Source organism: Neofelis nebulosa, chromosome 11 (assembly GCF_028018385.1).
Source record: "Neofelis nebulosa isolate mNeoNeb1 chromosome 11, mNeoNeb1.pri, whole genome shotgun sequence".
NCBI classification, from domain to species: domain Eukaryota; kingdom Metazoa; phylum Chordata; class Mammalia; order Carnivora; family Felidae; genus Neofelis; species Neofelis nebulosa.
This window is the reverse complement of record NC_080792.1, coordinates 94,631,255-94,655,761: the sequence shown is the minus strand read 5'-3', so window position 1 is coordinate 94,655,761 and position 24,507 is coordinate 94,631,255. Positions and strand designations below refer to the sequence as shown.

Here is a 24,507-nt window from a genome sequence, read left to right as displayed (position 1 = left end):
TCACAAAGTAAAAAGTGTCGTGTGCAAAGCGAACCGTAAGAACGGGCCGCACGCTCGCGACGTGAGTGAACCTTGAAAACACTGCCCGCAATGAAAGAAACCGGATGCACACGTCCTCGTAGCTTTGCGGGGCTTAGTGGTTGCTGACAGGGGTCTCTCCTGGACCACACTCCACGCTTAAAGGTGAAGATGAGAAGGAGCTCATGCAGGTGACAGAGGATGGCTCACCTGTGCTGAACAACCCCCAGGACAGCCCCCGCCCCCTCGGCGGGAGGGAAGAGAGGGGGCCCCAGGTTCCAGGGCTGACAGAAGGGCCCGGTCATGTGTGACGTAGGGAACTCTGTGGCTCAGCAGCTTTAGGAAGCATTGGGCTGTCTTTGCAGGGGGCACCCCCACCCTCCTCCCACAGATGCCCTCTGCAGGGAATGCTCCCTCCCTGCTCTAGCAGCTCTGAAGGCACAGGCCCCACCCTGGCCCTCACCACCGAGGAGATGGCCGTGCAGCCCCAGGTGGAGGGCATCCGCAGGAGTCCAGGACTAACCCAACCAAGACCTGGCAGGGCTGGATGCAGAGGCTGCAGGCTGTGCCTCCCTGCCACACGTGAGCCAAGGGCTCTCAGTGCTGGAACAGAGACCCAGACCAGGTGGAGGTCTGTCTCAGGGGCAGGCCCAAGCCCCCAGGCTGTGCCCCCTGCAGCCCCTGAGGAGCCCCCCCCCCCCCCACGCGCCCCCAGCCAGGCCATCGGGTGGGAAGGATGGAGGCACCTGTTCCTTCCTTGAGCCTGCCCAAGGGTCCCGGTAGGAGCGAAGCAGGCAGAAGGTACGCACCGTGACAGGTCAGGTGAGAGGCTCCCTGCAATGCACTGTGTGGGAAGCAGACCACCATACCGGCTCCCTCCTCGGACCCCACCAGCTCCGGTGGCTAGCCTGAGCCTGGTCCTCCTGGCCAAGGGCCCCTGTGCATGTGCCTGGAACGTGCAGGGACACGTGAGGTCCCAGGACAGAAAGGAGCCAGTCCTTCCCGCAGAGTTGCTGCACGCCAGGACGAGCCCTCCTGGGCCCGCCCCTTCCCACCAGGTTCTTGCACAGGGGATGTTTATAGCAGTTTTAGCTATAACTGCTAAAGCTTGGAACTGGATAAAGTGATCCATCCAGACAATGGAGTAACATTCAGAGCTAGAAGGAAGTGAGCCATGAAGACGTGAAGAAACTTTAAACGTGCATCACTAAATGGAAGAAACCAGTCCGAAAAGGCTGCAGGCTATGTGATTTCAACTCTAGGACATTCTAGAAAACTCAAAACTATGGCAGCAGTGAAATGACCGGGTTTGCCGGGGCTGGGGGCAGGGAATGGGCAGAACAGAGGGTCAGGGGGCAGTGAGGCTGCTCTGTGTGATGCTGTGATGGTGGATACACATCATCGTTCATCTGTCCGACCCACAGACAGACGGCAGCAAGTGGGCCCTAACGTATACTATGGCCCCAGGGAGATGGCGTGTGTCCTTGTAGGTCCACATGTCCCCCACCCACCCAAGGTGTGGACAATCAGAGAAACGGAGGGAGGGCTGGTGGGGAGTGTAGGCACTCTGAAGTCTGCTAATTTGGCAACAAAATGCCATGACTGTCCTAATCCCCTGGGCGTTCCTTCCTGTTACTAACATACCAGGAGCCCCACAGAGCGGATGGGTCCCGCCAGCCCGCCCCCTTCCCCACCAGCACCGCCGGGTCTGCAGGGAGCCTCCGGGCCGGGCCTCCAGGCCCCACCTTCTGCTGCCTCTGACACCACCTCCCCAGAAGCTTTCATGTCTTATTGCCTTTTCGGTTAGCCTTTTCGGTAATGAGGTATTTTTAAGTCACAAGAACAGCTGTAGCTTTAAAAATGCAATCCTAAGAGCGGCCCATCGAGCACATGAAATGATGCCGAAGGTCACCAGCCGTAAAGGAAAAGCAACCAACCACAGCACAGCCGGAATCAGAGCACCGGAGAGGGAGCAGTCCAGCGCGGGTTCCCCTCACAACCCGCACCCCCTCCCGGACCCCCTCAGGGACGAGGACAGGCGGCCCTGGTGCCCGGGGGATGGACACAGCCTCAAACTCCCATCTGCACACCTGAGCCCTGGGGGTCTGTGCCCCAGGCTGAGCCCAGCAGCCAGCACATGCAGGGCCAGACTCCTGTGCTCCTGAAGGCCACCCGGAACGCGGTGTGTGACACAAACTAGAGATGGTGACACATCAACCGTCAGCTACACCCACTCAGTTCCAAAGGTTTATTTCCTTAAATCGGTATTACACAATTTAATGCAAATGGGGGGGGGGGGGTGGGTCACACAAAACTCCTTTTAAAGTTGACCAAGAGTCAGGTGCTGTCTCGTAAAGAACAAGATCCGCTGGCAGCCCGCGTGGGCGCCCACGAGTCCCCTCCCGTGGCCCCAGCGTCCCGGTGGCCTGGATCTCAGCCGACCATAAAGCAATAAATACGAACACGTTCCGTGCAGCGAGGAACAAGTCGCGGGGCTGGTTCTAAGTCCAAGCACAGTGGCAATATTTCAAGTATTGCAAAGAAAGAAACACAAAGATGTCTGTGTCTTGATGTAAGACATTAAACCCCTCACCCAGGGTGCCTGGACTCCGGCAGGCTTCCTCTGCCCTCTCCAGGATATAGACGAGGAGGGGCGAGGCAGGGCCAGGCAGGCCAGGAAGACCCCCGGGCTCCCCAGTGGCAACCAGGACCCAGCCTGGGGTGGGGATGGGGGAGCTCCACACACGACTTTGGCATCAAAACCCACCGTGAAAGCTGGATGGGAGACTTTGCACAAAACAGCCCCTGGTCAGGTGGGGCAGGGGCAGGGCGGGGGGGCCACCCTGACAGACACCTTCTACCTCCACCCACGTGTGTGTGCGCGTGCGCGCAATACCAGGACCCGCCCGTCCTGCCCCACCCTTCCAAAACAAACTACAAATTGTCTTCTTCTGTTAAAAAAAAAGAGCTGCAGAAAAATAAGACACATTTCAGGAGTAAAGTGGAATAGACTTCAACGTCTGTCCTGGGTTCAGAAAGCTCGGTGCTTCGTACTGTCTGTCCCTACAAGAACATTTAAATAAGAGGTCTGTGTCTCCCCGAGGGGGTCCCGGCAGCAGGCACAGCGCACACACTCGCACACGCTCGCACGACTATGTATATATGTATATAGGTATATACACGCGCCCCGCAGCAACACGCGGGACTTGGCGGGCAGTCCTGCTCCAGGGCCGCCTGCATAAAGTGCTCCGTGATTCACAAAGCTGGGTGGGTGGTCCTGGGGAAGGAGGGGGACCAGGGGGCCGCACCTTTTCCTGGGTAGAGCGGTCTCGGGGCCTCTGCTCGTCCTCCGCCCGGCGGTCCGGCCACACGCGCCCCCGCTGCCAGCGAGGCGGCCAGGGGAAGTCGTGACTGCTGGCCGGGAGAGCTCTGCTAACCTGCGAGGCGGGGGCCCCCGGCCTGGACTGGGGTTGCCCGGGGCCTTCCCAGCACGCTGAAGCCCACCGCGGCAGAGCTCAGGACGCGGACGCGCAGCTCGAGGCCTGGCTCTGCGGGAGCCCCCGACCTTCTCCCGACGCCAGCGAGCAGCACCGAGGCCGCAGGCTTGTCCCTTCGAGCCCGGCCAGCTGGCCGCCCCCGAGCCTGTGGGATCGGCAGGAGATCCGGCCCCTCGGGCACCCCACGGTCAGGCACAGATGCCGGTCAGCAGCGCGGACAGCCTCCGCTCGATGCACAGCTTGCCTGCGGTGACGGAGACGCCGTCAGGGGACCCGGGCTGCCCGCCTCTCCCCGCCCCTCCGGGGCTGGCCTGCGGCACTCACACTTGGCAACGCTCTCCACGTCCGCCTGGTCGGCGAGGAGGTGCTGCAGCCCCTCCATGAGCAACAGAGCCTTGTGGTAGCGCTGGACGCAGTCCTCCCGACGGTGGAACATCTCGTCCAGGGCGGCCGACTGCACCTGCTCCGGGGAAGCGGGGGGCTCAGCCCAGCTGCCCCGGCAGCCCTACACCGGGCCTGGCGGTCCCCAGGACCATCTGGCACACGCATCGGGGGCACGCCGTGAGGGCTGCTGGTGCCACTCGGGGGCCCAGACGGGCCCGCGTGGCCCCGCGCCACCGGCCGGCCGACACCGCCCCGAGCAGGCCGGCGCTGGCGGGCAGGGCGCCCCCTCGGCAGGCGTGCTCACTACTGCCTGCGATGGCCTAACTCACCAGCGGTCACCGCTAGGGAGGGGGAGGCCGACTTCCCCAGACCTGTGTTCAGGCTGCGCACTTACGCTACACAAACACGTTCTCGCAGGAACCGCCGCCTCCTCGGAGCCCATTCTTTGGAGGCAGAAAGACCCCAAAGCCGCGGAAGCGGAGAAGGCCCAGGCTGCCGCGGCTGCCCGCAGCGGCTTCTCCCGGAGAGCACTCACCCACCAAGGAGCTTGAGAACCAGGCCTCTGGCTTCACAGTTGGGGAAACGGAGTCACTCTCGCGGAGGGGTGTGGCCAGGGACGCCCCCTGGGCTGCGGAGCCCCGGCACTGGGGCCAAAAGCCAGGCGGGCTCCCGGCGCCAGACCGGGCCCGGAGGGCGCCAGCCCAGCCCCGACTCGTGCCCCACCCCGGCCCCCACGCTGCCGTCGCCCGCCCCACCCGCCGTACCGTCTGCACCGCGTGGCTGAAGATGAGCTTCTCGGCAGTGACGCTCTGGATGCGGTCCAGGAGCCGCTGCTTGTCCAGGAAGAAGCGTTGCAGGCGCAGGCTCAGGCCCTGGCAGGACACCACGCTGGCCTTGTACAGCTCATTGAGCCTCCGCACCACTGTGGGCAGGCGGGGGGGACGGGCACCGCCACCGTCAGCTCAGGCCGCCCCCGGGGGCTGCCGTCGTCCCCCTCCCCCGCCCCCCCCCGCCCCTGCTGCTCCCAGGTGACCCCCTCCCACCCACCTCCCAGCCCTTCCCTGGGACCAGCCCCCCACCCCCCGCTGCTCCCAGGTGACCCCCTCCCACCCATCTCCACCTGGCCTCTCCGTCCAGGGATTTCCCCGGCCCTCCCGGACCCTCACACGCCCAGTCTCTGGCCTCCAGCACTCACCCTGCTTCACGGTGGACGACAGGCACAGCTTGCCGGCCCGGATCTGGCCGATGGCGGTCTGCAGGCCCGAGGACAGCAGCTCGGCCACCTTCAGGTAGAGCACCAGCTGTTCCGCAAAGCTGGAGGGCAGCACCCGCGTCAGGCTGCTCGGGCTCGGAGACCCCGGCCCCCAGGCCGCCTCCCCCGCTCCCCCAACCCCAGGCCCCACCAGGCACACCCACCCCCACTCCCGGCTCAGCAGGCTGATCTGGTCGGCCACCACACTCTCCTGCAGCTGGAAGTCGGGGCCCCCGGCCGCCTCGCCGGCGCTGCCCCGCAGGGCCGCGATCTCCAGGACGTGCTGGACGAAGACGAGAGTGAAGCGCAGGCCGTGCAGAATCTCGGTGTGCTCTTGCTGGGGGGGGGGGGGGGGGGAAGCGGGCAGCTAAGTGGGGGCTGCGACCCACCCCGGCCCCGCCGTCCGTGGCCCTGCCGCACGCGGGGCTCACCTCCATCAGCGTCTCCTCGGGGAGGTCGGGGGCCTCGAAGGTCACAGCCCCCTCCAGGTTGGCGGTGACGGGATCGGCAAAGCTGCGGCAGTGGCCGGGGGCCGGGACCTCCGGGGCCACCTCGCTGCAGGCTCCAGGAGCCAGGTGACGGGCAGAGGAGGAGCCGGCTGAACCCAGGGAGCCGGAGGAACCCACTGTGGGGACAGGGCCCCAGCTGTGACACTCCCGCATGCAGGACGCGCTCCCCACAACTCCCCGCCAGACCCCTCCCAACCCCGACCGGGCGCCCCTCCCTCCGGCTGCTGGCCTCAGTTCACATTCGGGAACTCCGTCCACCCTGGCTCCTGCCCCTGCTGCAGGCGCCCCCCCCCGCCCCCCCCCCCCCCCCCAGTCCAGGAGCCAGAGCTGGGGGCGTCCGCGTGGCCCGGGGCTCGCGCGCCCAGAGCGCCGCACGGGCGGGTGCTGTGGGCATTATCCCTGCCCCCCGTGTGAGGACGTCAGCACCTCAGGCTTCCCGACCCGTCCTGACCCATCCGCGTGGACCACTCTCCCCCTGCAGCCTGGAGGCTCACCACGCGGTCCTCACCTGAGAACATCCTGGCACGGGGGCCCTGGGGCGGCGTGGTCCCACTGGGGGGCGAGCCCACGGTAAACACCACGGGAGATGGGCTGCTGGCGCCCCCAGCACGGGCTCCGGGGTGCAGGGTCCCTCCGGGGCCAGCAGAGGGCGCTGCAAGAGAGAAGACGCGCTCGGGGGCCCTGCTGCCGGCGCCCTGCCTCCACCCCCACCGCAGGGCAGCCCCCGCCCACCCACCGATCTCCATAGGCTTCTCCTGCAGGCTGTCCGTGCTCGCCGAGTCAGGGACCTGGGTCCCGAACGCAGCCTTAAGGAGCAGATCGGTGAGGCGCCCGGTACTGAGGGACCTGCGGGGTGAGCAGCGGGGATGAGCCGGCCTGTGGGTCCTTGCCCAGCCAGGGCCTGAGCGCAGCCAGACCGCACGCAGCACTGGTTGCACGTATGCTGGCCCTGCGGTCTTCCCCCCAGCCTGGAGCAGGCAGCGTCCCCCACCGGACGGACGCGCAGAGTGAGACTCAGAAAGGGTCACAGGGGAAGAGGTGCAGAGCAGGCCGCTCCCCACACACAGGCCTACTCGGGCCTCTCCTCCCTCCCCAGACAGAACGCGACGGCAGGAGTCCCTCCCGCACACCTGCCAAAGGGGCTCTTGGTGTCCTCGGGGGGCCGCAAGCCAGGGCCCAGCTGCTGCCCCTGGAACGGTCCGGCCTCTGACAGATCAGGCAGCGTCCGGTTCCGAGGCGGTGTCATGACTACGCCCTGCCGGGCCAGGAGCGTCAGCAGGTTCTGGGAGCTGGGGGTCTTGGGGAAGTCGAAGGCAGGCACAGCCTAGGAGGCGCAGACAGGGTGCAGAGAAGGGCCGTCGTGAGGGCATCAGCGGCCCAGAACCCACGCGGCCTCCACCCCCAGGTCTGCACCGCAGACACAAGACCGGCACGTGCGGGAGGAAGCGCAATACCCTCTACGCACGTGCACGCGCACGTCCCTAGGACCGCCCCCCCCCCCTCCCGTGGCCGCGCCTCCACGCAGGCGCACGCCCCTAGCCCCTAGGACCCCCGCGGCCGTGCCTACAGGGCCTGGCCGCACCTCACAGAGGAGGGAACTACCGCAAGGGCCGAGGTGAGTAGTTTGCCCAGAGCAGTCCTGGAGCACGTGTGGCACCTTTCACATTTCTGGGCCCAAAGCTCCCCGTTCCCAGGCCCCGTCCCCTGGGAACCCTGCCAGGCAGGGCGCTGACGGCCTGTGCAGGTGCACGGGAAGAGGTCCTCAGTACAGAGCCACCCTCTGAGGTCTTCCCGGGACCGGCCCCTCCCCGCCTCCCTGTCCCCACCGAGCTCCGGGCCCCATTACCTTGGTGGGGGAGCCCAGGATGGGGGGCAAGGGGTTCCGCTGCAGGAAGTCAGGCAACTTGGGCGAGCCTCGCAGGGGCCGGCAGGACTGCAGCACGTGGGACGGCTGCGGGGGGCTGGACTGGGGGTGGCCAAACGCGGCCCCCAGCGGGTCCGTGGGGGGCTTGGGCAACTTAGGGCGGACAACGTGCAGGTCAGACAGGTTGGGAGCGCTGTGCAGGCGGCAGCCCAGCCCGGCGGCATGGGGAGAGTGCTCGGGCACAGAGGAGCCTGGGACGGGGCGGGACAAGACCCGGTCACTGCCATGAGGGGGCCACCCAGCCGGGCACACGCCACCACCAAGCAGGAGCGTGTACGTGAGGCCCTCAGTCTTAACTATCCCCTCCACCCTCACTGCTCCGACGCTGCACAAGGCAGACCGTGTGGTGGGCGCAGAGACTGAATCCCCGAGTGCTCCTGTACGGTCTCCAGGCTTGAGCTTGGGACGGTGAAAACCGTCTGGCGGGGCTCCCGCCTTCCCCTAACTGTAAGAAGGGAGGCAGCCCGCGCCGGCTCTGCCCTCCTGCCCCTGGGCCAGGGCCGCACCTACCCGGACGAGGGGATCTCCCGCCCCGCATCTCGGGTGCCTGTGGGGAGGGCGCCCCGCTCCAGCCCGGCCGCTCGGGGATGATTCCAGCTTGAGGAGAGAGGGATCGCCAGGGTCACGCCCTGACAGAGAGCCAGTCTCCCCACCGCCCTCCCCCCGCCCCCCCCAGCCCGGGGAGATGCCCGGGCCCGCTTCAGGATCCTCCGCCGGGGCGCCCGGGTTCACCTTGTGGAGATGGTGTGTGGGGCCGGCCCCCGCCCAGGGAAAGCTTTCTGGCCGGGGCGGCTCCGTGCTCGGCGTGGGACGGGGGCGACGGACTGGCCCGGGCAAAGCCCAGGGGGCTGGTGCTGCCCGACCTGCGGATGGCAGAGGACCTGGGGGCGCGAGCAGGCATGAGGTGAGGCCCCCAGCCACGTGCAGCGAGGGTCACGGCCAGGCCACATGGCTCGTCCGCCTCCACTCGAATAACAGGCCTCACCAGGAGCCTTCGGGAGGACTGGACCCCTCACCCTCCGGCCTGCAGCGATAACTAGGGAGTGGAGACCCCGCGTGTCCCGGGGGGCATCCTCACGCCTGAGGTCACAGTCCCCGCCGGGACGACACTGGCCCACAGGGCCTTCTGGGAATTACGAAAGAAAGGCCTTCTCCTGTTGTGCTCACTGGAGAAATCAGTATCGGGTCTTGTGGGGGCACCTGGGCGGCTCAGTCGGTTGAGTATCCACCTCTCGATTTCGGCTCAGGCCGTGAGACCGAGCCCCAGGTCGGGCTCTGCGCTGAGCAGATACTGGGATTCTCACTCTCTCTCCCTCTGGTCCTCTCTCCTGCTCACCTACGCGCTCCATCCCGGTCTTTCTAAGACAAAACAGGATAGTGATATCTGCCGGAAAGCTGTCCCAATAAATGTAGGGTATCTGCACGTCCACGATGTAAATTGTGACGGTGAGAGTCACACAGTGCACAGCCTGCACACCTGTGCATGTGAGAAAACCCTGTAGTGGGATCCTTACTATAGCGCTGTAGGGCATGCCTTGCCGCTAGGGGGAGCCCCTGTAATCACAGAGGTGGGTGGTGAGGGGTGACTAGACTCACCGCGCGGTCTGGTACTGGGTGGGTGACTGCAGATTCTGCTCAATGCGCTGGTAATTATGCACCTGCGTGGGCACTGGGATGGGGACAGACACACCGCACCTGCTGCTGAACGCGCCGGCCCGGCTGTGGTAGGGAGAGGCAGGGGGGGCGGTCGAGGGAGACAGTGCACTGGGTTGAACCCCAGGCACAAACATCCTGGGGCAGAGGCCACCCAGGCCACCTGCTTCCCCACCTCTGCATGTGCCCAGCACTGCCACCATTCAGGCAGCAGGAACTGTTCACACCCCACCCCATGCACATTGTGCCCAAGGGGCTTCTGGATGGGACCAGCCACTGGGACGTGTGGAAAAAGGCCAGGCAAAGGACAGTGAGGCTGGGCCTGCTCCCGACCCGGGCTCTAGGAACCCAAGCCCACCCAGCCCTGCAGGATGGGGACGACGGGGTGGTGGCCACACTGGTCCCTAGCAGTCCCCACAGCTCCCCGCTCCCGGGTCTACATCCCTCCGACCACAGCCCCGTCCCGTGGGCCACCACCCATGAGAAGCCCGGTGTCCTCGAGGCCCAAACTGAGACAGGACCTCCAGACTCAAGTGCTGTCTGCAAAGCCAGACCTGGGCTGGAGGCCCTAACCGTGCCTCTGGGCCACTCCCAACGCTGCGCCACCCCAGCCTCTGCTCACCCGGAGGGGCTTGGAGAGCTGCTGCAGGGTGGAGAAGGAGAAGGGGTCCGGCCACGGCTCTCCGGGCCAGCCGAGGCCACCAGTGAGCTCCTGGTGGGGACAGAGCACATAGGCGGGACACACCTCAGGCCGACTGGACCCAGGCAGGGCAGAAGGACAACCGGCCGGAGCCAGCACGTCCGTGTCCCAAAACGGTTAGGGGGCAGGGCAGGGCAGGGCAGGGCAGGGGGCTTACCCGCTACACATCAGGCTGTCCGGTGGGGGCTTGACTCCAGCCACCTCGGCCACCAGGTCACCTGCGGGTGGGAGACGGGGCAGGCTGGGCATCAGGACAAGTGTGCATTCCACCCCCCTGGGCCACCTCACCCACCCCGGCTCCCGGGTGACCCCACACTCAATTCCAGGGAGTGGCTGGAGGCTCCAGGAAGAGCGGCTTCGTGAGACGAAGTGGGGGAGGAAGCCGTGCTCCCAGGTCCCCCTGTGATGTGCACCGGGGACTCCCTTTACCTGACTGGACCTCGGGGCTCTCGAGGGAGACCCTGGGTGCTCTGGGCATACCCCGGCCTTCAGCCAAACCCAGGCCGGGCGCCCCCGGCTCCCAGTCCAGGCCTAAGCCCTCCTCTGGCACCCTGGGTCCCGCATCTGCCCCATCAACCTCTCCAACGGTCCTCCTCGCCTCGCCCAACGTGGGCCCGTCGTCTGACTGACCCAAGTCATGAGATGGCCAGGGGCAGCAAAAGGAAGTGTCAACGTCCAGGGGCATGAGAGGACACCGGGACCCCCGGAGCGGGCTTCGGGAGGGGCCGGGCCTGTCCCAGAGGCCTGAGCCCTGCCTGTGCTCAGACTGCGCTGGCAGCTCCCTCCTGCGAGCAGGTGCTCTGCGTGGCGGGTGGGGGGGAGGGCAGGGCCTGAGCACAGGCACTCGGTCCGCACCACCCACTGGTGACCGGCAGGACTTGGCTTGGACTGCCGCCTGGCTGACGCAGTACGGCTCCCAGAACCCACCCTGAGGGCCCACAGGCAGAGAAAGCGTCGCGAGCACACGCACGCAGGCTCACAATGAAGCAAACCCTGGCCCCCGACCTGGAAACTGGGCCGGGACCATGACAAAGTCATCTGTGTCGCAGGACGAGTCCTTGCTGCTGCCGCCGGAGCCCCGGGAGCCGTGCAGGAAGCCAGCAGCGTCGGCCGGGGACGTCAGTGTCCTCTGTAGCGGCTGCTGCACGTCCCCGAGGGACTGGGGGTCAGAGGGGAGGCCACTGAGACCCGGCCCCAGGGCCCGGGTGGCAAAGGGGCTGCTGGGCGCCGGGGGAGGGGACGATCCGCTCTCCTCCCCAGGGGCACCCCTTCTCCCATCGGTTTCTGAAACGCTGTGCCCCCAGCTGGCACGGAGCTCCCGGGGAAGACCCTGTTTCAGTGACACACAGCCCTGCCCCCGCTCCTCCACGAGCCCACAAAGGCCTGAAAGGGAGGCCGTGCGCGCTCACTATCATAAAGCGTCGAACGTCTGGCTCCGGCACGGCCCCGCCCCCGTGCCGAGGCGCCGGGGACTCCCCGGCGGTCCCCAGGACTCAGGGCCGCCCTGCCCCCGTTCCCGTGAGCGCACACCAGCGCTCACGGAGGCCCTGAGGAACACGGACCCACACCTAGCGGGTCAGCCTCTGGGACGCGAGGGCTGGGGGGAGGGGCTAAAAGGGATTTTTGCCAGCTTCTCACGCTCCGACGTTCCGTCATCAGAACGCGTCTGGCGCGCCTTGTGTGAGCGGATCAGACAAAACCACAGAAATAGAGGCAAGCGTCCCGGTGCCGTTCTGACCCCAGGGTGACACCCACGCGCCCCAAACCCCAGGGTCGGGCCCCCCGCGGCCGACTCACCGGGGGGGAGGCCAGGTGCGAGGTGGAGCTGCTGCTGGAGCTGCTGCCGGACCCGGAGCTCGGGTACGAGGGCACCGGCACGGGGGGGGCTGGCGAGGGCACAGGTCAGCGCGCGGGCACCGTCCCCCCCCCCCCCCAGCCCGCCAAGGCCCGCCCAGCGGCAGCAGGCGCACAGCTACCAGCGCACCGAGCAGAACCCGCCTTCGCCCACCCAGAGGACCCGGGCACCGGCAAGGGCAGCGCCCCAGCTCCTATCCCTCTAAACCTGCCGCACGGAGTCAGCTGTGCGCGAGCCCCCCCACGGCCTTGGGGGCCCCCAGGCCCCCGGGGGACTCACACTTCTTCACAGTGGCACTGGCGTCGAGGAAAGGATGATGGAAGAACTCGTCTGCAGGAAGGAGGGTGGGTGAGTGAGGCGTCTGAGAGCCCTGGCCCCAGGGGCCCCCGGAGGAAAGATGGAACTCCGCGCCACCTGAGACTCCCTCTGGGACCCCGGACCCGGTCCCGGCCTGCCCCCCCACCCGCCCGGGGCTTTCCCGCAGCAAAACCGCGCTTTTCACGGCCCCGTGCTGCCGGGACAGGGATCGTGGGCATCCGGGAGCCCAGGGTGGGGGGCACGCGGCCAGGACGGCCCTCGCTCACCGAAGTCCATGCGGTCCTTATGATTGCGCTGCAGCAGGGCCAGCAGTAGCTGCCTCAACGGGGCGGACGTCTCCCGGGGGATGCTGCGGCAGGGCCGGGAGACAGCATGATGCGGCTGCCCACCTGGGGTGGGGGGGGGGGGGGGGGGGAGGGGGGAGGCGAGGGCACTTACGTGGGCACCAGGGTCTTGCTCCTCTCGTAGAAGAGGCGAAGGTCCTGGGGGCTGCTGGCCTGGGAGGGAGGGCAGAATGAGCATCTAGGCCCCCTGGGAGGTCCCCCGGCCAGAGTCGGGGGCCCTGGTCCGAACACCACACGCCCTCCAGGCTTCCTGGGACAGGCTCCCCTCCTCCCCCATCCAGGCCGTGGACCACCGGGACCACACGGGGAGTGTCAGGCGGGCCAGAAGCGAGGCGGCCAGGCCCCGGGTATGACTGGAGATCTGCTTCTTGAAATTAACTACTCTGGGAGCCCCACCCTGGAAAGGACCCCAGAATAAGCCTTCCCCTCCCCACGGGCACTGTGTCCCATGGGGAGCGGCTGGCTGGCACGTATGTGGTCGTCTGTTTGCCCACTTGCACACCACTGTGGTGCCAGGCACTGAGCCCAGGACGAGCGCGCAGCCGAGAGCAAGAGAGCACCCCACCTTCCCGGGGCTGATGGCGAGGGACAGGGAGGGGTGCGGGGAGCCAGCGGGCCAGCCTGGGTCACCAGGCAGTCAAAGAAGGCTGAGGGGCAAGCTGGCAACAGCGAGAGCTGCCTGGTCAGGCCGTGAAATCCCTGCGGGATCTGCAGCCCGGCCTGGTGGGCTCAGAGCCCTGAGCGCGCCCTCTGGAATCCCACCGCCGAGCAGGCTTGCCGCTTACCGAATGCGGCGCCCAGCGCCCCGGGGCCTGACACCAACGCAGTGCATCACGCCAACACTGGCCCGGGCAGGGGGGCAGGGCACAAGACTCGGCCCATACACACACGCGGGCACACGGACCACTCCGGAGCCCGCACGCTCCAGCCGTGGCCCTGACGTGACCGTGGCCGCGCTGCACTCTCGTGGGGGAAGGCTGCAGGGCGATAGCCCTTGGCGGCCCAGCCGGGACCCAGAGAGGAACGTCAGGGTGCAAATCAGCAGCCGGCCCCGCCTGAGCTGAGGCTCGCTCACCTGGAAGGGCGCCTTCCCCGTCAGGCACTGGTACACGATGGTGCCGATGCTCCACAGGTCGGCCTTCCCGTCGTAGTGCTGCGACATGATGACTTCGGGGGCCTGTGGGGTCAACGGTCCAGGTCGGCGCCGGGGGCAAGAGGAGAAGTGGTGCCTGGTGACCGGACTGAGTGCCCCGACTGCCACGGGGGCGGTGGGAAACAGCAGCACAGCCGCTCAGGCCGCCACCCGAGGGGAGGCCACGGCCGCGGGAGGGAGCCGGGCCCCGCAGGGGCCGCAGGGGCCGGCGGCGGCCCACCTACCATGTACATGGGAGAGCCGCAGAGCGTGGCCGCCATCATGTTGCTCTGCAGGTACCGGGCGAAACCGAAGTCGGCTGCGGGGGAGGAGGGGCGCGTGAGCAGGGCGGCCGAAGCTCTCGGGCTCCCCGCGCGGCGCCCCGGGCCCCCGCCAGCCCCGGCCTCACCGATCTTGACGCGGATGTTGTTGGGGTTGGCGCGGCGCCCGCCGGGGTTAGACAGCAGGATGTTCTGGGGTTTCAGGTCGCGGTGGATGATGCCCTTGCTGTGGAGCAGGCGCATGGCGCCCGCGATCTGCTGCAGGAAGAGCCGGATGGTGTCCTCGCTCAGCGTCCGCATGGCTGCAGGGAGAAGGGGGCGCGGCTCACCCAGGCGCCCAGGGGGAGGGGCTGCCCCCCCACCCCCCAGCACTCCGCGCCCCTCCGGGCCCTCCAGGGCATCCGCAGTGCCTCCTGGCCCCCCCCCCCCCCCCCCCCCCCCCGCCCGTGACTCACCCGGGGTGGGTCGGGCTCACCGCCTCCAGGGGGCCGGCATCTTCTCCCCATTGGCCACCCAGCCCCTCAGGGTCTCGGTGCCACCGCCCCACCCGCCGCCAGGTGCTGCTGTCCTAATGCCCTTTCTCAGTTACCACTTGAGCCCCAGGGCCTGCCCTCCGGGGTGAGGGCGTGGGTGACGGCCTACCGCCCTGGGTGGGAAGCCAGGCCTTGCTGGGGGCCCTGCAGCCCAGCCGGCCGAGCGCTTCGGGGACCCTGTAGGGCCGGGGCGGGGGGGGGGGGGGGGGGGGAGTCGTCGGAAGGCAACGCCTCCCCACAAACCACTTAGGGCCACGTTCAAGAGGGGCTCTTCCAGACTGAATCTGTCCTGCGAGGCTGTTCCCGACGGCTCCGACCCCGTCTGTGCCCCCAGCGGGGGCCCACCGCCCCTTCTGTCTTCCCCGGCGAGTGCCGCGGGGACCAGGGGACCCGCCACCTCCATCGAGCCCGGGGGCCTCGCTCACATCAGGCCACCTCGCAGGCGAGGCCAGGGTGAGACGGGGCGCGCGGCCCTCCCGGCCACGGGGCGTCCGCTCACCGTGTAGATAGTCCGCCAGGTCCCCGCCATTACAGTACTGCAACAGACCAGTGGCACAGCCCGGTCAGCGGTCAGCGGTCAGCGGACCGGCCGGACCCTCCCCCGGCCCCGCCCATCCTCCCCCCCACCCTACACCCGCTCCGTGCTGCCGGCCTCCTTCCTGGGCCAGGCGGCCCTCACGATCCATACTGAAGAGGTCACTGGAGGCCTTTTACCGCCCCTCAGGCACCACCTGCCAGGGCCGCCGGGGCTCCTGACGTAGTGGCCCTAAGCCTAAGCCCACAGACGTGCAAGCAGCTTCAAACCCCCAGGTGACAAGGTACAGGAGCCAGCAGGGTCCAGCCTCCCCGCCCTCACAGCCGGTCCTGCGGGAGGAACTCACCTCCATGACCAGGTAAACGGAATTGGCCATTTCCTGCAGGACACAGAAGAGGCGATGACAAGTGGAGGGGAGCACTCTCCACCCAGCCCCCCCCCCCCCCAGTCCCCCAGGAAGCTCGCCTCGGCCTCAGTGAGCCCCAGACGCCCGGCACCCAGGCCCTCAACACCAGCTGGGCTACACCTGAGAGGCCAGCGAGCACGGGCACAGCGGGCCTGGCGGGCCCCAGGGCTTCGGGGTTTCGATTCTGAGGTCATTGCACGTGGGCTCGAATGACAGGAGTGGCAGCCAATCAGAGCACTCCATGTGCCAAGTCGGGGCAGGAGGCTGGGGTCCGGGGAGAGGTGGGGGTGGGTGAGCGGGCGGGGGGGCAACCTTCAACTGCCCAGGTCACTGTCAGCATCAGGGTCAGGCCCAGCCAGCGAAGCACCCAGGTCCCCAGGAAGGACACAGCCAGGGTGTGAGGGCCTCGACCCACGAACCTCAGAAGCCACTCCTGATTCCGGCGCTGGAGACGCCAACACACGAGGTCGGCGCCAGCCCACTGAGCCCAGCACAGGCCGGCCTCCGGCTCAGCTCTCAGCCACCCGTGGCCTCGGGCGCTGCCGCCATCCTCGGCAGGGTCCACCTCCACGAGACTGAGGAGCCCAAGGCCCAGGCCAGCACAGACGGCCCCCACCACCGACCCCAACAGCCGGCACCCACGGGGCCCCGTGCCACCAGCAGAGGCTTCGTCCGCAGGCAGGACGCCTCCACCTGGATGCGGCCACTGAGATCCCCAAGTCACAGCCAAGTAACAAGGCCCCAGAAGCCAGGTCAGCCAAGCAGGCGGGCCCTTAACCTCTCTGCTGTCCCCAGACAGCCGTCCCCAGCTCTCCCCCAGGCCAGGGCTCTGCCAGCCAGCAGCAAGGCCCCCAGAGCTCGGTGCCAGCACACCACCGGGCCTGGGGAGCCACAGCATAAGCCCTTTCTCTGCTCCACACACAACCCCAACTCCCCACCCCCGCACTGTGCAGGGAGGCAAGTCTGTGACCCGGCAGAAGTCCTCCAAGCATTGTGGGGGGAGGCCTGAAGGGGTGCCGGGGAAGGGGCAGGGAAATGGCTCCAAGGACATTTCTAGTGGCCTCTGGGAGGGGAACCTGACAATGATCCAGAGGCCTGACCTCCAGCAGTGGGCCACCCCCCCCCCCCCCTGCTCAGGTCCCAGGGATGCCCCCCACCCACGCTTGGTGGGACAATGGTTTCCTGGCTCGGCCCCCCTGTGGCCGGGTCGGGGCCTGAGCACAGACTCAAGGTGGGCACGGAGCAGGGACACAAGCTGCCGTCCTGGGTGACACCCCACGTTGAGGTCAGTACCCCCCAAACGAGAAGCCCCCCCCAGAGCTGCAACGGAGGGCTGTGTGTCCGGGGCAAGGACAACCTGGGGGGACGGCTGGGTAGCAGGGCTGTACCCGCAGAGTGAGACCAACACTGAAGCCCCTCGGGACCTGTTCCAAGCATGCTCCACCCCTCGCTCCCAGGCCTGTCACTGGGAGGGCGGGGCTCTCCACACAGGCAGGTCCTTCCAAGCCAGCTGCAAGGGAGAGATAACCCTGGGCAACTACAGGGAGTCTCAGGCACACACACGGGGCGGGACGGGACATGGAGACCAGGAGGGAGGCAGCCAGGTGGGCAGGGACTGGCAGCCAGGAGGGTGGGAGGCTTCCAGGCACAGGACCCTGCAGAGGGCAGAGGGAGGGGCTAGATGGCATCACCCAGGCCACCTGTTCCCTGCCTGCCATCACCCTGACCGTGGCCACCTCCGCTACCTGCCGGGCGTGCTCCGCAGTTACTACTGACCAGTGAGCTCCAGGGACACCGTGAACACTCTGGTCTTGAGTGGCCCAGAGAAGCCAAGTCCCCTGCCCCGGGCCACACAGCAGAGCGGTAGAGCTGAGACTCGGGCCCAGGCCCCTTCAGCTCTCAGAACAGCCCCAAACTCACCCACCGACCGAGGACAGGCAGGGCCAAAGTGACGGGCAATACAGAGACACAGTATCGGTTCCCCCCGGGTGTCCCCAGGGAGTGACCCACCAGGACCGGCAGGAATGCCAGGGCTATGCGGGAGCAGTAGGTGCAGACCCCTGGCCAGCCCACCTCCCCTCTCCAAATCTGGGAGTGCCCCAGAGCCCGCAACTACCTCCCCTGGAAAGAAGATCCCCTCAGCAGAAGTCACAACGAGTCCACCCGGTGCCTGAGACCCTAGGACACCGGCACAGGGCCTTGGCCCCACTCCCACCCTTCCCCACACCCCGGCCAGGGCAAGCGTCCAACTGTCATGGCAGGTGCCCTCCCTCCAAAGACCCTACCCCCCGGGCCCTGGGTCCCCTGGCCACTGCCCACCCCAGGCATGCCCCATCCCCACGGGTCACAGCTTGTCACCTCCCCGGAGGCCTCTTTTCCCGAGACCACTCTGAAGCCTTCCTGGGGCTCACGGAGCCTCAGGGAACAGTCAGGGAGCGGTAGGCCAGAGTGAGGCCTAGGTTCCTCCTCCCCCTCTGATCTTTGTCCCTCTGCCCTTGGCCGGGAGTCAGCCTCATCCCCAGCGGGCCCTCCCAGGCAGGGGGCACAGAGGGCCGGCGGGGAGAGAGCACAGTAGGGCTGGGGCCCAGGGCGGGGCACCAAGCCAACCTCACTGTGGGGCATTCAGGCTCGTGTGACCCAGGAGAGCCACATCGGAGTCTCCCACCACCCTGGGACAGACGACAGCTTCAGACCAGCCCCTTCCTGCTGGAATCTGTCCCCTCACCTGGGAGGTGGGCCCTCAGAGGCCTGTGACACCCTAACTGCACTGGCTGGCACAGGCCGGGCCACTTCCCCGGCGAGGCCCGGAAGCACGCCCAGGCCTGGAAGCTCGTCCTCAGCCTGCCTCTGGGCCAACACCAAGCCAGGTCCCAGGAGAGCCCGGCGGCACGGTCGCTGGCCCTGACAGGGACCAGGAGATGGTGCAGGCAGCAGGCTTCCCGGCCCCCAGGGGGGCCCTTCTGCAGACAGGCTCCGTGCCCAGGCCCCCGTCCAGGCCAGGCACTGCTGGGGGCCCGTCGGCGGGCCAGGAGGGGTCAGCGCCGCCTGCCTCGAGTCCCACTGCTGCTGGCCTCCACACAGGCTAAGTTTGGCTTTCCCCAGCTCCCTGGGGGTGAACAGAGACCACCTAGGCTCCAGGCACCAAGCCACCTCCTTGGGGTCAGTCTAGACTCGGGCCCCACACTTGAAAAGACTGGGATCGCTGCCCGCGGCTCCAGATGACTGCCACGTCCCAGAGAGAGCTCACCTCCTGGGGAGGCAGGTGCGAATTACTGGTGTGTTCTCATCTTCAGGTTGGTTCTGGGAGACCTGTTATCCCGTTGATACAGAAATATAAACGTGGGGCACCGGGGCGGGGGGGAAGGGCTCCATCGGTTAAGGGTCCAACTTCAGCTCAGGTCTTGAGCCAGTTTGTGAGTTCAAGCCCCACACCAGGCTCTCTGTCAGCACGGAGCGTACTTTAGATCCTCTCTCCCCCTTTCTCACTGCCCCTCCCCTGCTCATTCTCTCTCTCCCCGCCCCCCCCCAAAAAAAACTAAACTTGAAAAAAAAGAAAAGAAAGAAACATAAACGTGGCCAAGGCACGGGCCCACCAGACCCCATGCCCACCCCGGGGGCCCTCACTGCTCCGCGGCCAGCTGCCGCCCTAGGCCAAGGCAGGTCCCGCCCACCTCACAGCCCACCTGAGGGAAGGAAACAGGACACACAGGGGTCCCGCAACCCTGCCCCACGTGGCTGGGGTGGGCAGGGCTGAGCAGGACACGGAGTCCTGACTACCTCCCTGTGCAGTCCCAAAAAAGGGGGTGAGGGTCCCCAGCCTGAGGTGCAAGGGAGACGAAACAGAGCCCTCTCCCGCCCCTGCCAGGGTCCCACAGGCCCTGGAGCCAAGCCAGGCGTCCTGAGCAGCCTGGCACGGGCATCCAGGCACGTAGGAGGCCACCCCGCCATGGGGCGCTAAGGTGCTTTGCTTAATAGGATCCCAACTCCCTGCCTGGGCTGGGCCGGGTGGGTGGGCCAGCACTGACCTAGTTACCTCCTCAGGGGCCAGCCGTCCCCGCTCAGGAACGTGGTCAAAGCCCGGGAGAGCCAGAACAGAGCCGCCCCCGGGGTTCTGCCAGACAGCGACCAGAAGGGAAGGATGCCCAGCCCCCCCCTCCTTCCTCGGGGAGCCTCCCCAGCTGCCCATTGTGTGCGGGCAGCTCCCTGGAGGCACCTGCCCCCCCCCCTTCCTCCCGGCGCTGGGACCGCCCCCCACTCGGAAATGCCGGGGGACACTCAGGGCAGGGGGGCGTGAGCCGGCCCGATCCCCGGAGAACACCGAGCGCACACACACCACTGGAGACCACCAAGCCCTGGCCGCGGCACACCCAGTGAGCCCACGGACACGCCACGCGTGTGCCAGCAGCAGCTGTGCTCCAGGGCATCGACCGGGCGGCCAGCGCGGCGCTGAGAGCACACAGGCAGAGAGGGGTCCCTGCGAATGGCAGGGCCACGGGGGCCCACAGCAGGGAGAAGCTCGGGGGCCGGGTCCCTGGGGCCAGCACACTCTATCTCTTACCTCACCTAGGAGTCCCACCCAATGCTGCATAAAGCATAATAATCTGAGTTTCCTACTGCCCAGGATGTATTATGCTTCACAATTTTAAGTTAAAAAAAAAAAAAAAAAAAAATCGGTAAAACAGCAATAACACAAGTTTGCAAGCATTTCCAGAACTGCCCAGACCCTCAGGCCTACTCACAGGCCCTAACCTCGGGGGCTGATGCCAAGGGGCACCCACAAGGCCCGCACCCTGCCCCCGGGGCCCTGGCGCCTCTCAGAGAGCAGACGGCAAGGCTGAGGACTGGCAGTGTCCTGAAAGGCACTAAAGTAAAGCAGGACAGAGGTGCCTACCGGCCACACGTCAGCAGGAGGTGGGACGGCTGTCTGCAGCTGGGTGGCCTGGGTGAGTGAGTCACGTCCAGCTGTGGGAACCAGCCGCCTTGGGAGGGCAAGGCCTGTAGCCATCAGCCCTCCTCCTGGGGCATGCTGGCCAGGGCTGGTCCCGGCGGGTGGCACAGTCCTATATCCTGACTCCTGCAACGGCCACCCTCCCCGGGCAAGAGCACGTCCAGATACCATAGATCACCCAGGTGCGGCCTCAATGGAAGGCCCCAGGCGCCAGGCTGCAGCTGCCTCTGCATGGTCAGCGGTGTCTCAGAACAGAGTACAGTCCAAAGCTCCCTCCCCCCCACCCCACCCACATCAGCCTGACAAACGTCCCTATTCCATAAGGACCACAAACAAAACTACAACCTGAGAGAATGTAATCAATCACAAAAGGGCTTTCCTTAATATATAAAGAGCTCCTACAAATCAATATTTATATAGCACCTGTTATACAGCAGCCACAGATCTAGGCACCTGATGTAAATTGACCCAGGTTCTCATCACAACCATTCTACGACGCAGGTGTGCTGTTATGTCCCATTTTACAGGTAACACTGAGACACCAAGAGGCTGACGAGCCTGCCCAAGCTAAGTCACACAGAGTACATCGAGGAGCTGGGCTCAGGGAAGGCAATATGGCTGGGGGCCGGCCGGTCGTTAACCACAGTGCCATCCAACCTCAGTGATTAACAGGGCCAACAGGGATCATGCGTAGGACAGGTGGTTTTCCTGATACACACGTCGGGATGCTGAGCCTCACTCACGACAAGTGAAAAAACAAGGACATGTCATTTTCCACCAGGATGCAAGTCTGATAACCACCCCCCTGGCAAGGATGTGGGGAGACCGGCCCTTCTGAATGCAGCACCGTGTCCAGGCCCACCTCTGGGGACCGCAATCTGACAACTGTCCCAAACCAGAAGCACGTGTCCCCCCTTACCCAGGGACTCCTGTCCAGGAACCCATGTTACAGACACACACGTGGCCGGAAGTGAGGGCAAGGCCAGTCTCTCCCACACTGCTGACATGTCAGAATCCCGGAAAAACACCCGTGCCCTCAGCTGGGGTTGGGCAAAGTCAGCCCTGCAATGTGGGGCGATCGTACCAATGCGACCACAAGGAACACCCACGGACACAACTGGAACAGCAAGTGTGCACACAGATGCGAGCACAACACCATCGTCTCTAACACAGCAAGAGATGGATGCCCAGAGGGGTTAAGATACTTGCCCAAGGACCCACAGCTAGTTTAAGGGGCAGAGCCAGGACTGAAGTAGGTCATCCAGCTTCAGCGTGTGAGCTTAGGGTCAGTAACCTCACAGGAGTTCAGGGGGAATTTTCTTGGGAGAAGGGTGTAATTTCTCACATACATTGGGACACTGTGGAGTGACAAAGATCCTTCCCTGAGATACCCACAGAACGTGGACGCTGTGGTGGCAACAGGGGCTTGTAAGAACGTGTGTCTGTCCCTGGAGAGATCCAGAAACAACCAGTATGGGGGAGGCGGTGCCTCCGGGGTAAGATGGGGGTCAACAGGGAAAGGGGTTACCTTTTTCCAAGTCCGCTTTATAATCTTTTTTTTAGCTAAGTTATCTATTACCTAGTTTTAAAAGCCCATTTTTTCTCGGGTCCCATGTGTCTCAGTGGAGTCCACGGACTCAGAGGGCCAGCCCACACCCTGGGGGTGAGGGCAGAGGCCAGGCCCCGGGGGGTGGGGGTGCCACACGGGCCTCCGAGCGAGCGCCTCCTCCAAGCAGGGGAGCTGACTCACTGCCAGCAAGAGAGGAAGAAGCGTTGCCCACAAGCAGGTGTGCGGTGCAGCCGGGATGGGGAAGGAAGGAGGGCGGGGGCTCCAGGAGGGGGAGGACAAGGAAAGGTGTGAGGCGGAGAAGGCAGGGGGGCCGCTCTCCTGGCCCCAGGACACAGTGTCTCTGTGCCCAGTGCCCGGCTTCCAGGTACTTGCTGTCACACTGGACCCGTGCCCTGCCCGTCACCTCACGTCACGCCACAGCCCCCAAGGCCACGGCCCAGCTCTGAAGGGGGAGGGGGAGAGCAGGGGAGGAGGGAGGAGGCCACCAAAACACAGACAGCCGGGCTGGGAACTTCCCCTCAGCCAGGGGCTGGTCCCGTGGCCTCCGTAAACAGGTTTCAAAATCATTAGTCAGCACTTTGGCCCGCAGATCTGCGGCCTCAGGTTCCCCGTCCCCAAACTGGGTGTCCAGGGTCCTGGACGCTCGCCAAAGCGGGGCCCCGCCTCGGGCCCTGGGGACCTGGGGGCGGTGAGGAAACCCGGCTGAGGCCTCCTGAGCCCGCTGGGCCTGACCGCCTCCCAGCCGCTGCTGCTCGGGCCTGGGCTGTCTGGCCCCAACTGCCAGCAAGAAGGAATCTCCCTCGGCCCCTCCCCTCCCCCAGCCTGACGCAGGAAGAGACTGGCCAATGCCCTGCCGCTGGAGCAATGTCAACAAACAACCAGCCGGCCCCGACAGGTGGGCCAGGCCGGCAGGACTGCCCTGCCCCGGGCCTGCCTACGCCGAGGACAGGACCCATGGTCAGGGCCACAGGGCCAGACAGCCCCTGAGGGCTGTGCAGTAGCTAGCCAGACCTCGGCCAGTCAGAGTAACTCCAACGGGGGTGCTCCCTGGGGCCTGTGGCAGTCAGGCAGCCGGGGGCGGTGGGGCCCTCCCAACGTGCCCTGAGAAGCCCGGGCCCAGAACCGGGCCGAGAATGGAGAATCAAGTCTCCGGAGTCCTGGGCAGGCCAGACAGAGATCTATACACACAGGTGCTCAGCTCCTTCTCCCAACATGAGACACCGGACTGGAACCTTCCACCACTGACCAGGGTCTCCAGCATTTGGCTGGTCTAGGACCGGGCTGTGCCCAGGCCAGCCTGGGAGGGTAGCGTACCCCCTCCCCACCGAGAATGCAGCCTGGAGCCTTACCTGGAAGTCATACAAAGCCACGATGTTTTCATGTTTCAATTCCTAGGACAGAAACCCAAGTGTCTTATGACCAAGGCAGGCTCACCCAGCACCCCCTTCCCCTATCACTTCTAACACCCGCTCACCTTGAGGATCTTGATTTCCTTCCCCAGCAGTGTCTGGGACTTGGCCAGATTCTTCTTGTTGATGCACTTGACTGCGACCTCCAGGTCGTGCTTCTGAAAACCAAGCGCAAAGGTTCCTCAGGGGCCGGGAATCCCAGAACCATAGAAGGCCACCCCAGGCCAGGTAAGCACCTGGGGGGATTCCGGTGCCGGTGGCGAGGCCCCCGGTGTGGGATCGGAATGAGGTGTCCGGGAGACGTAAGGGCGAGGGAGCCCCGGATGTGGAGATGGGGATGAAGGGCCCGTGGAGTGGGGTGGGCATAAGAATCCGCGGGTCTGGGGCGGGGCCCGGGGGGCCCGGGGCGTGGGGCGGGGACAAGAGCGTCGCGGGGTGTGGGGCGGGGACGGGGGTCCCAGGTGTGCGGCGGGGAGGAGGGGTCTCCCCCTCGCCGGGCCTCGGTCCGGGCCCGCCGGCGCCCCTCACCTCCCGGTGGCGCCCCTTGAAGACCACAGCGAAGGCGCCGTGCCCTATCAGGTCCTTGCGCGAGAACTCGAACTTGCCCACGGCCTCCAGGCCGCCGCGGCCGGGCTCCATCGCGCGGGCGGGCGGCTCAGGCGGCGGCGCGGGCCGGGGGCGGCGGGCGGGGGGCGCGCCCCATCGGGCAGGCCGGGCCCGCCTCCAGCCCCGCAGGCCGCTCTGGGGGGGCGCTCGCAGCCCGGGCCGCTGATGAGGATCCCTCCCCGGCTCCGACTCGGGCTCGGATTCGGGGTCCGGATCGGACTCCGGCGGGGAAACAAAAGAGCCGCGGCCGCAGGGCCTCTGAGCCTGAGACGCCGGCGCAGGCGCAGTGCGCTCCGAGAGGTGGAACACGGGGCGGGGCCTGGCGGGGCGGCCACGCTCAGTGGGCTGCGGGACTGGGGGCGGGGCGGTGCCTTGTGGGGGCGGGGCCTGGCGGGGAGGCCGCGCTCAGTGGACGGTGGGGCGGGGCGGGACCTGGCGGGGGCGGGGCTTGAGCGGGCCCGGGGCGGAGCCAGCACTGGACTGGCCCCTTGGGGGGCTGCAGGGGGCACTTGGAAGGGGAAGGGAGACCGTGCCCTACGTCCCTCGCCGGCTGCCTGCTGTCTGCACAGGCACATTAATAGCTGGACGTGCCATGTGTAGCCCCAGGGCTAGGGGCTGCATTGAATAAATTCT

At 66.4% G+C, this 24,507-nt stretch overlaps 1 protein-coding gene across 3 annotated transcripts; it reads right to left on the bottom strand.

The window, feature by feature from the left end:
• Positions 1–2,252: 2,252 nt before the first annotated feature.
• Positions 2,253–24,136, bottom strand: ULK1 (unc-51 like autophagy activating kinase 1). Of its 3 annotated transcripts, XM_058691532.1 has the most exons (28): positions 23,797–24,135; positions 23,334–23,426; positions 23,209–23,250; positions 15,282–15,314; positions 14,900–14,936; positions 13,996–14,169; positions 13,832–13,905; positions 13,530–13,631; positions 12,549–12,607; positions 12,377–12,459; positions 12,072–12,122; positions 11,735–11,823; positions 10,943–11,096; positions 10,095–10,155; positions 9,860–9,949; positions 9,181–9,303; positions 8,317–8,465; positions 8,095–8,181; positions 7,507–7,775; positions 6,791–6,984; positions 6,397–6,506; positions 6,169–6,312; positions 5,583–5,776; positions 5,316–5,488; positions 5,095–5,213; positions 4,664–4,821; positions 3,840–3,975; positions 2,253–3,759 (listed from the first exon to the last, which is right to left on the bottom strand). In XM_058691532.1, exons 1-28 carry the CDS (start codon positions 23,905–23,907, stop codon positions 3,704–3,706), a joined length of 3,165 nt encoding a protein of 1,054 aa, XP_058547515.1. In that variant the 5' UTR covers positions 23,908–24,135; the 3' UTR covers positions 2,253–3,703. The 3 variants fall into 3 exon arrangements, with proteins under 3 accessions (XP_058547515.1, XP_058547516.1, XP_058547517.1); XM_058691533.1 differs by lacking the exon at positions 8,095–8,181 and having other exon boundaries at positions 23,797–24,136; XM_058691534.1 differs by lacking the exons at positions 14,900–14,936; positions 15,282–15,314; positions 23,797–24,135 and having other exon boundaries at positions 23,334–23,425.
• Positions 24,137–24,507: the final 371 nt, after the last annotated feature.